At 42.3% G+C, this 12,589-nt stretch overlaps 1 protein-coding gene across 1 annotated transcript in view; it reads left to right on the forward strand.

Moving 5' to 3' along the window:
* The first annotated feature begins 729 nt into the window (after positions 1 to 729).
* The window catches only part of ANKRD10 (ankyrin repeat domain 10), a 32,880-nt gene continuing 21,020 nt past the window's right edge, over positions 730 to 12,589 (forward strand). Inside the window, 2 exon segments of the mRNA XM_009071695.1 lie at positions 730 to 888; positions 9,757 to 9,848. Of these exon segments, the coding sequence (XP_009069943.1) occupies positions 748 to 888; positions 9,757 to 9,848 (233 nt within the window). The 5' untranslated portion in view covers positions 730 to 747.

Here is a 12,589-nt window from a genome sequence, read left to right on the forward strand (position 1 = left end):
AATATAGTGGGGCAAAACACTGCCATGTTTTAAAACAGAGCTTTTACTCCTTTTGTGTTGCCACCACTGCAACCCATTTTGTTTGTAACAGCTCCTCATCTGTGACAAGAGGGAAATGGTGGAAGGAATTGACTCCTTTTATAGGTTCAGCATGTTGTTAACAGTGTAAGTTTTCATTACTGATATTCTGTCTTCCAGAAAAACATTTGTAAGTGTTTCTCTGGTTTGCCTTTCTCCATACTGTGCTGAGGGTGTATCTGTGTATCTCCTAACAACGCTCTTGTTTTGGCAAATGTTATCTCCCAGTATCTGCTTAGGATCATGTTTGCAACTTTGCTGGATCAGAGCTCTGTTTTGTAGAGTTTTTCCTGCTCTTTTTTCTCCTTAACAAGAGTGAACACACTGGCTCTTGCGGTTAGGTCTGGAGTATTTATTTCCTCTTTTCCCCTTTTCCCAAAAATAAATCTACTGGTTCTATGAACTGTGGGATTCAGTTTTGGAGGTGAGAATTAAGTACATCCCAGGTGTAGTCTACAGCTGAAGGAGGGAGGAGTGAAGGAGGAGGGGAACACCCTGAGGTTCATATTCCTCCTTGTTTTGCACCTGTGTAGTCTTACTAAGTTTATCTTTTCTAGGTTTGATGTATGTACGTGTTTATTTCTTTATCTAGCACATGCTGATTGTCACAGCAAACCTGTGTAATGTCTTTGGTTTTATTCCCTCCTGTCTTTAAAGCTGGAGTGCCTAATGCAGTTAGTAAGAGCTGGAGCTTCTGTAAATGCCAGTACAACACGTTTTGCCCAAACACCAGCCCACATTGCTGCTTTTGGAGGACATCCACAGTGCCTGAATTGGTTGATCCAAGTGGGGGCCAACATAAACAAACAGGTATGGACTCACCTATCTCTCATGTGTGCCTGTGGTTTTGGGAGGAGTGTCTTGATCCCTTTTGATGACATGTATGAGCCTAACATTTAAATACAGTTACTTTATTTTTAACATCAGCTGAAGTCTAATGACTTAATTACTAGTTACAGACCTTTTACATTACAGTAGAGATAGGACTAATAAATGCCCTTTAAGCCTCTAGGGGGTTGGAGGACATTTCTTTTAGGAACTGACATCTGGCTGCTTCTTGAACCAAATGGGTTATGCTGCTTTAGTGCTGCAGCATTAGTAAATTCCCTGATAACTTTAGTGCTTTGGGGGGGGGGGAAGGTCTAGTGAGGAACAGATTAACTGTGGTAAGAATGGAAAAATTCACCACTACCTACAGAACCATGAGACCTCTGTGGTGCTTCATGATTATTTAGTTATGCATCTCACTGGTAAGGTCTGCCATGGTTTGTTTTTAGGTTCATCTGGTTTTATACTGTTTTCCCTTTTAGATTATTCCCAAATATTTCCTAGTAACTTTCTGAACACAGATCAGTACTTCAGTAACAAAGCACCAAGGGTGATTTAATTTTGATTTCATTACTTCTGCTTTGAGCCTGTAATTTATTTGGTAGCAGAGTGCATTAATCTAGCAAAACTCCCATAAAGAACTGTTGTACTCTGGTACAGTAACAAAACAAAGTGCTTAAAGCTACTATGCTTTTGAAGGAAAATGTTTGGGGTACTGGAATGAGTTTATTATGTATACTGGGCATACATAACATATGCCTTTCTAACAGTACCCCAAAGTGCTTATCATTGCATTCTATGAGAGTAATTAATCCTACAGCATATGCTGTTACTAAGAGCTGTGGCATAGCACAGCATCCCTGAAATGTCTGGTCTGTTAAATCTTGCATCATACTCCTCTTAACGTGCCTCATGGCCAGACTGTGTTTGATGTGCAGTAGAGTTAATCTAAGTCTGCTGAAGAACTTAAAGCATTTGCATTTCTAGAGTTTTGGTTCTTTCTTTTTTCAAGCTGTGCAAAAAATAAGAAATGGGGAAGTTTGTGTTGAGTTTTCAGAAAAGAAGGCTGGTGCATTGAGAACAGCTGTGAGACACCAGGAGCATTGTAGAGGCAATGAAGTGGATGCAGAGGCTATAGATCGCATCTTCTCCTTGGTACCTGACAAAAGTCACTTATGCAATAAGTTATTGCTGCCTAGTGGTAGAACCTTCAGAAGAGAAAATGCAAGAACTATAAATGCATCTGGAGACCAGGTAAGAATGTAAAGAAACGGTGATTAGAGAGGAAACATGGCATGCACAGAATAAAGGTGTACAAATAGCTGCTAAATGAGAAGAGAAGAATGAATGAAAATGAATGAATGAGAAGAATGAAAGTTTCCAGCTATGAGGATAACGAGAAGAACTGACCAGTGAGGTTGAAATGGAAGAACAAGCTTGCTATCCTGGAACATGATGGGGGGAAAAAAACCCAGTCACATGTAGTGAGGGAGGTTGTAGCAAAGAAGAAAGTAGCAGCTAGCCCCCAGAAGAAGAGGAGAAGAATGTGGAGAGGTGTCTCCATAGGCTGAGGGTAACATGCAGATGGCTAAAAGAAAGCAGAAGCAATATAATATGCAGTTAAAAGTGGGCAGGAAACTCATTCCAGCTTGAAGTCGTCAAGGCTAGCTAGTGACTCAGGAGTCTAGATATTGGCTTGTCACCTCCTGGGCCTCCACAGGAGAAAGGTGTTTGAGGTGTCTGGATCCGGCACTGGAGGATATGGATTAGGGTTTAGGGGTTCCAGCAGTGACAGGTTAATGGTTGGACTGGATGATCTTAGAGGTCTCCTCCAACCCTGATGATTCTGTGTGGTTCTCAAGCTTTCAGGTAGGGCTGGTAGTAACCTATAGACTCCTACGGGCAGACTTAGGTATTGACAGGCCAAGGACACTAAGAGATGGCACTGAGAGTTGACCCTGTGGGTGCCTTGGGTAGGCTCAAGTTAGACTTGAATGTAGTAACTGGTTTTTGCCCCCACAAAACACTGATGGAGCACACAAGAAGAGATATTTCAGGCTCAGTTTGGTGATAAAGTGAGTGCTCTCTGGTTAATCAAAATGACAGTAGGAACAAAAGAAGTCTCTTAGTATCTTTGTTAGGATGCAGCTGGTCAGTCACACTAGTTTCACAGTCATGAGCACTGAAGCCTAGGCAGTGAGCCCTGGGATACCTTTAGCAGCAAACTCATCCCACAGCTATTTGGAGTGTCTCATACATGGCTATGTAGAGCACAGTGCATGCTTTGCTCTCCCAGTTCCTTCAGCTGCTTGTTGAGTTGCAGTCCGATCCCACTGCTCCTGTTTGATTTGAACTCCTTGAATGATCTTTGCTTCCGTATTTAACTTGCAAGCACTTTCAGGTGATCATCTAGGGCTTCCACACACACTTTTTGAGCTTTTGGAGCACTATTTCCTGATGTGTATTTTGTTTATTCCTTCCAGCTCGCTGACTGATGCTGTACTCCAAACAGACATAGTCACTGGCTAATGCTTGTGTGAGGACAAGTGTTCCATGGACACTGGATACAAAACACATGCTGAGAAAGAGATCTGGGAATACTTGATACTTAAAGTAGTAAAACTTTCCTTCCAAACTGACTCCTCCTGGTCATTGGCTACAGACTAACCCATCACTGCTGGAAAGAGGAGAAGGATAGCTTCTGAAAAGGAGTTTTAACGTACACCTCCGGTACTCAGTAGGACTGGCATGCATGCTCTCTGCTCTCTGCCCTGAGGTATTGTATTGCAGCCCCTGCTGCCTGCCCTGAAGGTTAGGAGGACTTAAGTGACTGTCTTGTTGCTGGTGGTAGTTGTCCAAGACACTTCTTGGGCAGCAGCAATGAAGGACAGGCACTGCAAACTGCTTGTCCCAAGTGTACTTTGCTCCCCAGATAAGTTCTGTGAGTATATCCTGTGGTGCCCAGCCCTCTTGTAGAACTGTGTGTGCTGGCTAGAACCATCTCTATGGTCAGTAGGCAGTTCTTCCCCTCCCCGGTCATCATAAATGCCCAGGAGGAAAGCTGAAGTGCCAGGCAGTACTGTACCCAGCAGTGGAGACTTGAGAATGTCCCACTGTGTTTTTGTTCCTGTTTTTTTTCCTGCAGTGGGCAGTGCCTGCTAATAGCTCCTAATGTGACTCCAGGCCTGCCTTTGGCTACCTGCCTGCTCTAGTTCCCTGTAACACTGCAAAGCAGTTACGCTGCTGCTTCTCCTGACAGTTTTTTCCCTGATGTTTTATCCTTGTCACAACACAGATGATTCTGTGCTGTTGTACGTACTAACATCAGATTATCATGAGTACTTTTCAATTAAGAAGACTACTAACTTCATTAAAGTGTCTTTTCCCTCTAGCCTCAGCCTGTTCAACACTTCTATTGTATGTTGCCTGTGTTGATTGGACAGAGAAAGTTGTGTGGCCTGTTTGGAAGAGAAGGGATAGGAAGTGCTGCATTCTTGCAGGTGATGCAACTTGCTTTCCACACAGCCACTTACTGTCACATGGCAGTGATGGCAGATAGGTTTAGGGTTAGACTGCTCATACGAGCCAGAAGTGTAAACACACTAATCTATCCCTGGTGGGGAGGAAGAAAACACTCATTCCTTTGGTATGTTTTAGTCCTGTATTTTAAACAACGACGTGGACTAAATCCAGATAAGAATATTCCATCAGTTCTCGTTTGCACTCCAAATTCAGAAGGAGAATCAATCATGAATTCAAAGTGTTCCTAGCAGAGAATGAGGAAAAGTATTCAGTGTTCTTCCATTTCTGTTCAGTGTTCTTCAGTTTCTACGTCTGAGCTTCAGAAAGGGTCTGAGAATCTAAGGGTCTAAGAAGGTTCTGAGAATCTGAATAGCTTTTGGAGGTGTCATGATCTGATAGAGCTTGAAATTCAGTTAGCTGAGTGAAGGAGTGGAGTTAGATTATTCATATTTCCTGTCAAGTGAGATAGTGTTTCTGTGTCTTAGATACCTACACTAGAATTATTTGACGTGTACTCACATAATGTGGAGGTTTAACCCCAGCAGATACCTAAGCACCACAGAGCTGTTTCCTTGTTTCCCCCACCCAGGGAATTGAGGGGGAGAATTGGAAGGGACAAGTGAGAACTTGTGGGTTGAGGTAAAGACAGTTGAAAAATGAAACAGAAAAACAAATCAAAATCAAGTGTTAACAAGACATTTAAAACCCCACACTAAAACATTGCAGTCACATAACACTAACTCTGGCAAACCTCCCCCCCCACCCCTGCCCCAGCTTTTGCTGCTGAGCAGGATGTCATATGGTCTGGGATAATCCTTTGGTCAGTTTGGGTCAATGGTCCCATCTGTGCCACCTCCCAGCCCACCCCTAGCTGAGACATTGGGTTGCTAAGCAGTCCAAACCACCCTACCAGCTGCTGTGGAGAAAAGTAACTCTGTCCCAGCCAAAACAGTACACGTAGCTGAAAGCTTCCAGTGTAAGTGTGTGAATGTAAACACCTGCAGGTAGGTCACTTTGGCAGATACAAGGGCTGCAAAGGTACCAGGAAGGCACTTGGAGGACAAAGTGGGAAGTTTGCTCTGAGTTTAACTGTAAAATCCTCAAGCCCACAGAAGTTTGGATCCCAAAACACAGAAAGAGGGAAAATAGAGTACAAAATGGGTTTAGACTGAACTGGAAAAATAACCACATGTAAACAAGGTCTGGGAAGAAGCAGAGAGTATTTAATCAGTGGAGGAAATGTCTTCTGAGGCTAAGCAGCATAGTGAGGAAACACAAACTGATTAATCAAGCCGAGAGAGATTTGCTGATTAAAGCCAAAAAAGCAAAAGCCTCTTCAGCCACGTAAATGAAAAAGCCTAAGGAAGGAAGCTAGATACTTACCCAGAAAATGAAGCAGAAGTCAGAGGTTATCTAGTCAAGACCCCAAGCTAGGGAAGACTGCCCCTGTCTTTCCATAAGGATAGCTGTGCTCCTAAGGGAAGGAGGAAGGTGCTTGGCAGTGAGTTGCAAAAATGAAGTCTGTGTATGATGCCTCATGACTTTGTCATTTCTTCAGGAGCAAGGTGCACAAAGCTGCCACAGAAACAAGTAAATGTGTTACCTTGAATGCTAAATTAATGAAACTTAATGAATGAAACTCCCTGAGCAGGAGAGAGGATTTTGTTTTGCCCTTTCTTCTTAAGGTAGCTGTCTTTAAACTGTTCATCAGCAGATTCAAGGAGCAACATTGCTCAGGAGTAAGCTTTCCTTGTAGGGAAGGAGCAGAAGCTCATTTAGCCTTGTGGATTTTCAGGAGTTTTGGCTGGGGCAGTGTCTCACATCAGAGTGCAGGGACACAGACTGGATCAAGGTTTGCGTCGTGCAGTGCATGTCACATTGGAAAGCACCAAAATAAATAATTCTACCCACAGAAATATTGATATGGGTAAGAAGAAAGTACAAAACGCAGTCTGATGTGTTAATCCTTCAGCATTCCTACTTAAATCTTCAGTTCTTCTGGTTCTGGGTCAGATTGGGTCTCATTGGGAACTGTAGTGGTAGGACAAGGGCAACATCTTCAAACTGAAAGGTTTAGGTTTAGATGTTAGGAAGAAGTTTTTCCCTGTGAGGGTGGTGACACACTGGCACAGGTTGCCCAGGGAGGTAATAGATGCTCCATCCCTGGAAGTGTTCCAGGCCAGGTTGGATGGGGCTTGGGAGTGACCTGTGCTAGTGGAAGATGTCCCTGCTCATGGCAGGGGAGTTGGAACGAGGTGATCTTCATGGTCCCTTCCAACCCAAACTGTTCTATGACTCTTTAATTGGCACTTCTGCTCATCTGTAATGCAACTTTTGGGTTGTGGCCCGAGTCACCCAGCTGGGGCTGTGTTCCACCAGAAGGGTGAGTGGGACCCTGACAAGTTCTACTCTAGGTGTGAAAGGCCAGTGAGGTCATCAATGCTTCCCTTCCTGGGGTGTTACTACAGGAGGGATTATATCAGACCAAAGCACATATCAGAAGTGTGGACACTTTAAAAGATAATTGGGTATTGTCAAGGATAATTAGGAATTTGTAGAGCCCCTCAAAGTCAAGTCACATTTGCTCCATGTAGCCAAAAAGAGATGGGGGAGAGATGTCATATGCTGAAAATGTGCTAGCAATCTAGACCCTGGGCTGCTCTCAGAGGCTTCTTGGGAAAAACTCTGTTACTTTGCTTTTCCTCCTTGGTCACATCCATTCCAGTTGTTGAATCAAACCAGAACTGTTCTGAGGATCACCTGGAGTACTTCTTTCTTCCTCTGCATGTGTGAGTTTGGGTATGTTGAAAGATAAGTAAACTTAAAAGCTATTTTTTCAGTGGGTTCTAATTCTTTTCCCTCATAATCCAGAATTTCTTAGTAGAGCTAGGAGAGTATTTCAGAAACTCAGTGTAAATAGATTTAGCCCCTTAGGAGAATTTCAGAGGAAGATGATAGTCCTGATGACTGAAATTTCGGTGCTGTAATTAAAAGCAGTGTTATCAAAACCCAAATCTGTGTGTTCTGGCATTTTCAACAACAATTTCTCAGTTCCTTAGCTTTAGGCACAGACTTTTCTGGGCCAGTGGTTGCGAACAGCCCTTCCCAAGACATATATTCTCTTCTGAGGTACTCATCTCTGCCTGGTTGGTGATGGGAGTTGTTAGCTGCTGTGGGTTTAGCTCATTCTTGCAGTGCAGTGCTGCGGAGTCCTCTGCAAAGGTCTTTGCTCATCCCTTTGGTGTTTCCCCACAGCAGTGATCAATAATTCAGCTCTCTAGATCCTTCCAGCACATCACTGTGGGCAGTGTGCTAGGTGTGTGGGGCTGGTAGAGGTCATGGTCATCTCTCTCACATGCTTGGCTGGTTGGGCTAACTTGCCATAAGCTGAACTTTATATCGAGTGATGATCTTTGGAGTTAGGGCTGGGCTTGTAAATACTAATACTGAGCCAAAGAGGCAAATTGCTTTCTTTTCTGTGCTTCTACCTCTTTAACAAAAGGCAGAATGAGGGGGGGAAACCATCACAGAATGATGGATCAAAGGCAGCTTCCATGATTGGAAAATTGATCACACTACGAAGAGGATTTTCTGGGATAAATTAGTGTCAAATTAATTTCTAGGTATGCTAGTTAATCAAATTGTGTCCTCTGTTAGACTTCTCTGTCTTCCTGTTACTTGAAGAGGAGTTATAAATAGAGGTTACATAAACTGCCCTGGAGAGCAGTCTTCTATCCATCAGCTGCAGGCAGCCACTCTGGAGAGGGGCTGTGTGGCTCTTGCTAATTGCTGAGGACTCTGAGGAATTTGCTGCTCTTGTCTGTCTCAAAACTCTGTCATTCTCAGCAATTTTCCACAGTTTATAAGAAAGCAAACTTTGTTATCGTTATCATTCCCTGCTTGGTGTGCTATGCAGTTTACTCTGGGGCTGAATATATGTCTTAGGCATTGGTAAATTGGCTTACTCCCAGTGAGTTTGTAACTCATTGTCTAAATATTCTGTCCTGAAATAAAATTGGCAAGTAGAAAACTGAGAGCAGAACCCAAAAATTCCTTTTCAAGTTGTATTTACATGGTCTAAAAGATGGGGTTAAATTTCTCATTGGCTTGGGAGGCAATTTAAAGTACTTGGTGCCTTCTGCCTATCAAGGTGATAGTATGATCATGTTCCAAGTGGGCTGACATTTCAGACAGGGATGAAGTTTAACCAGTGCTGTGGAGTTAGGCATGGAAAGTGCTGCGTGTGAGGACTGGTGAGTCAGCAGAGGTGCTGTGTTCACTTAATAGCTAATTGGTATTGTAATGGAAGGAACAGGGAAGCAAAAATGAGGTACATACAGTCAGAGCATGTTTGATCCCCGTGGAGCAGAGCAGTGAAGTCCATCAAAAGCTTGGAGGGAAAGAAGGAGGATGGGGAAGGAAGCAAAAGAGCCCCTTACTATTCACTGGAAGCATTGAGGACTGTGAGATTAAATCACACAACAAACCAGTAACAACACCTACTATTTCAAGGCAGCATTTCATTACAGATTATTCTCTGTGGTTCTTAACACTGATGGTTTGTTGCAAGCACTGAATTTCCTCTGCAGCCTGTAGATGATGGTGTGTGTAATTTACCCCTTGTACTGGTAAAGCTACTGTAGATTCTCCCTGTTACCTGTGAAGAGAGTTGGGAGGGAGGAGCTGAAAATCAGTACACTACTCCCAGTATTACAGGGAGGAAGAAATGATGGGATGTGCTGGTTAATAGTCATGGAATGTGAATGGCCAAAGAAAATCAGAAAGGAGAGGTATATAGGATGTGAGTCAATGTGTATGTCTTGGGATAGACCTGCTCTGTGAGTGCTTCTGCTACAGGTGAGTGGTGCTTCCATACTGCTTACCTGCTGGCTGAGGGGCAGCACAGGACTGCCTGGGTGTGCCAGACGTGTCAGTCCCACACACTCAGCTGTGCTGCTGCTGGGTCCAGGGGGGCTGGCTCAGCCCAGCATCATGGGAACCCAAGGCACTGGGGAGTGAAGGTGCTGAAGCCACTTGTTACAGGGGTACACGTTGTGGGGGTTAGCTGAATATCACTGCTAACTGGATACAGCTTACCTTGTGAGTTAAATGCCCTTAGATTGTTTCTATACCTAACATTTCTACCTATGCCTTATGTACACATCTGCCTACTGCAGCCTCGAAAGCAATGATAAAGTCCCTGATGTATTTGCTGGCTAATTATGTGCTTTTCTCTATGTGCTTTCTTAATTTGAGTGAGTAATGTAATGATGAGACTCTGATTCTGAAGAAAGATTATGCTTGACAAAATGCAGTTTGTCTTTGCAGGATTATGTTGGTGAAACTCCAATTCATAAAGCAGCACGGTCTGGTAGTATGGATTCCATAAGTGCCCTTGTGGCTCATGGGGCGCAAATAGAGTAAGTGAGGTATTTTTTCTTGGTGTTGATTGTTGTGTGTTTGACTAACATAGAGCAGTAAACATCAGTACTAATTCCAGAAAGCAAATCCAAAGCAGCAGGCACATGGTTAAAAGTCAGCTAGACATGTTCAGCTGTAATGAAGCCCAAGATGTTTTGCATGTCTAGTCCTAAAGTTGACTTCCCTTAATTGACACCAGTGTGCTACATCAGCATTGCATTCCTACCTGATATGTTAAAGTATTTATTACCCTTCTGTCAGATGTGCACTTTATTTGAGCAATACTTGTGTCTTGCAACAAATTGACACTTTGCACTGGTGACTAAATGTAGAAAACAATGCAAAAGCAACACCCTGTGCAAGAGAGCAACTCACACACTCTCCAGTTAGCTTAAATGCTGTTTGTTAGTATATTGTGTATTGCCCTGTTAACTTTTTTCTTTGAAGGTTTATGTACTGCAAAAACATTCAGAAAAGCTCACAAAGTTTTGAAACTTACAGCATGGACAAAATGGATGCAGTTTTCACCTAGAAATGTTGAGTATAAGCTCTATGGCTTATAATAATGTCAATACTTTAGCAATTTGTTTTAAGTAGAACTAGCTTAATTATCTTAAATGGTAACTAGTTACTGTATTTTAACCTACAGTATGAAATTTTGAAGTTGTAAGTGAAATAAGAATCATGTAGTTCATTTCTTGTTTTACCCTTTGGTTTCCATCTTACCGTTTTTGTAATGTTGCCCTGATAAATCTGCCATAAAATTTAACTCTCTTAGTGCTGTCATAGAGTGCTCAGGATATAAACTGCCCTTTAAGTTAATAGGAGTGAACAAATTGTCTTTGCTTCATGGAAAAAGGAGTAACTTACCCAGCTGGCTCAGTTACTGACAAGCTCGTGAAATCAGCCTTAAATGTGTAAATTTCCATTTTGCACTCACTTTAAGATATCTTAAGGTACACTTGGATTTAAATTTACTGTGGAATTGAGCAAACCTTAATTATCATCATCAATTAGTATGTGATCTTGTGGGTTGTACAAAGCAGCCAGGCAAAGGAGAAGTTACAGAGCTGCACGGACAAGGAGAAATGAGTGAGTTAGGAGTCTGCTGTGAGGTGATACCTCCATAGGGCTCAGAATCAGTTGCTGAGGAAGTGAGGTTTGGGATGTGGCTGCAACTTTAACTTGCTGAACCAAAATCCTGCTTTTCAAACATTCCGTTTGTAAGCCCTGAGCAGAACATCTCTGCAAATCCTTCCCTGGACCAAAGCTATTTGCAGTAGGACTAGTGTGGGTTTATAGCAGTAGAGAGCAGGAAAAAATCTGGATTCTCAGTTTTCTAGCTTTAAATTCCATCTGTGTTTCAGTAGACCAGTCACAAGTTTTGTAGGTAATTAAACACCAGATCCTACCAGATGGTAAAATCAGGATGCAAATGGAATAGGTTTGTGGAGCAACCCATGTGAGTCATTTGGAGGAGAGTTTGGCCCTGTCCCCTGAGAGCAGCTGTTGGCTGAGAGGGATGAGGACTTCTCCCTCAGAATTCAGTGTCCAGTTGTTCAATCAGGCCAAATCCATGTATGTGCCTTTGGCATTGGCTAATTTTGGGTCACCTGGGTTTGAAAACTGGCCCCACTTTAGTTAATGGTTATGCTGATTTTTGTGATACCTTTAAAATGTAGATGCTCTGAAAGTTTTGCCTCTTATTTTATGGCTTAAGTTAGAAGAAAAAGGATTTTATCCATATATTTGGGCCCTAATTTGTATCTGTTAATTGAAATGATAATTGACTATCTAAAACCAAGGCAAGAGTTTCATGAAATACAGAGCTAAGCACTAACTAGACCTTAAAGTGCTGATCTGTATTGATGATGAATATGTCTTTGGTTGGGTTTACTGGGATTAGATATTGTAATCCATCTTTTTCTATAGCCAACTAGTTACGCTCTCAAAATAGTTCCATGAAGATGCAGAGAACATCCCTTGTGACTGCAAACAGCCAAATACACTACTCAGACATGATATTTACATGACCATCCCTAGTATTTTATGGCACGTAGACCAGGGATGCTAAGACTTCACTATCACACAAACACTAGTGATCAGTAGAGTAATCTTGCAAGAAGTGTGTTTCTTACTCATGAGCAATCATTGACATGCTGCTGTTAAAATGAAGCAACTTGGACTAGTGTAATCTTGTCAGTGTTTGCCACTTTTCTGCGTGATTCACTCCTTTGGTTATATTGGAAGCCAAAGCACATTGACCATAGTCCAGTCAAGGATCAAAGTAAGAATTTGAGTTTGAATAAAATGGCCTCATCTGAATTGTTCTAGTTCACTTGATTTCAGGCTTGCTAGTGTATTGCTTTTACAGAGAAATACAGTGTGTTGCAGTCTCTGAACTTCATTAAGTTGTTGCATTGTTTTCCTAATTGATGAGAGAGAATTTGGGTCTCTATTCCTGTGTAAATTTTTAATAATATTAAAAGCTAATAACTGTACCCTAGTGAAAATATTTTGATTTTTTTTGTGGTATTTACCTTCTCATTTTAGCCGAAGCATATTCTGTGCACAGTATGTCCTACAGCCATAAAAATGGTTGCTCCACTAACTATGGTATTCATGGACCTTTGAAGAGGGGGAAGCAGGTGGTCACAATGTCCTCATATGAGTGAAAAGGTTTGCTGTGTAACTGACTTTTTAATGTGGGTAGTACCTTTTAAAGTATCCATAATTCCTG

Source organism: Acanthisitta chloris, unplaced genomic scaffold (genome assembly GCF_000695815.1).
Source record: "Acanthisitta chloris isolate BGI_N310 unplaced genomic scaffold, ASM69581v1 scaffold9310, whole genome shotgun sequence".
NCBI lineage: Eukaryota > Metazoa > Chordata > Aves > Passeriformes > Acanthisittidae > Acanthisitta > Acanthisitta chloris.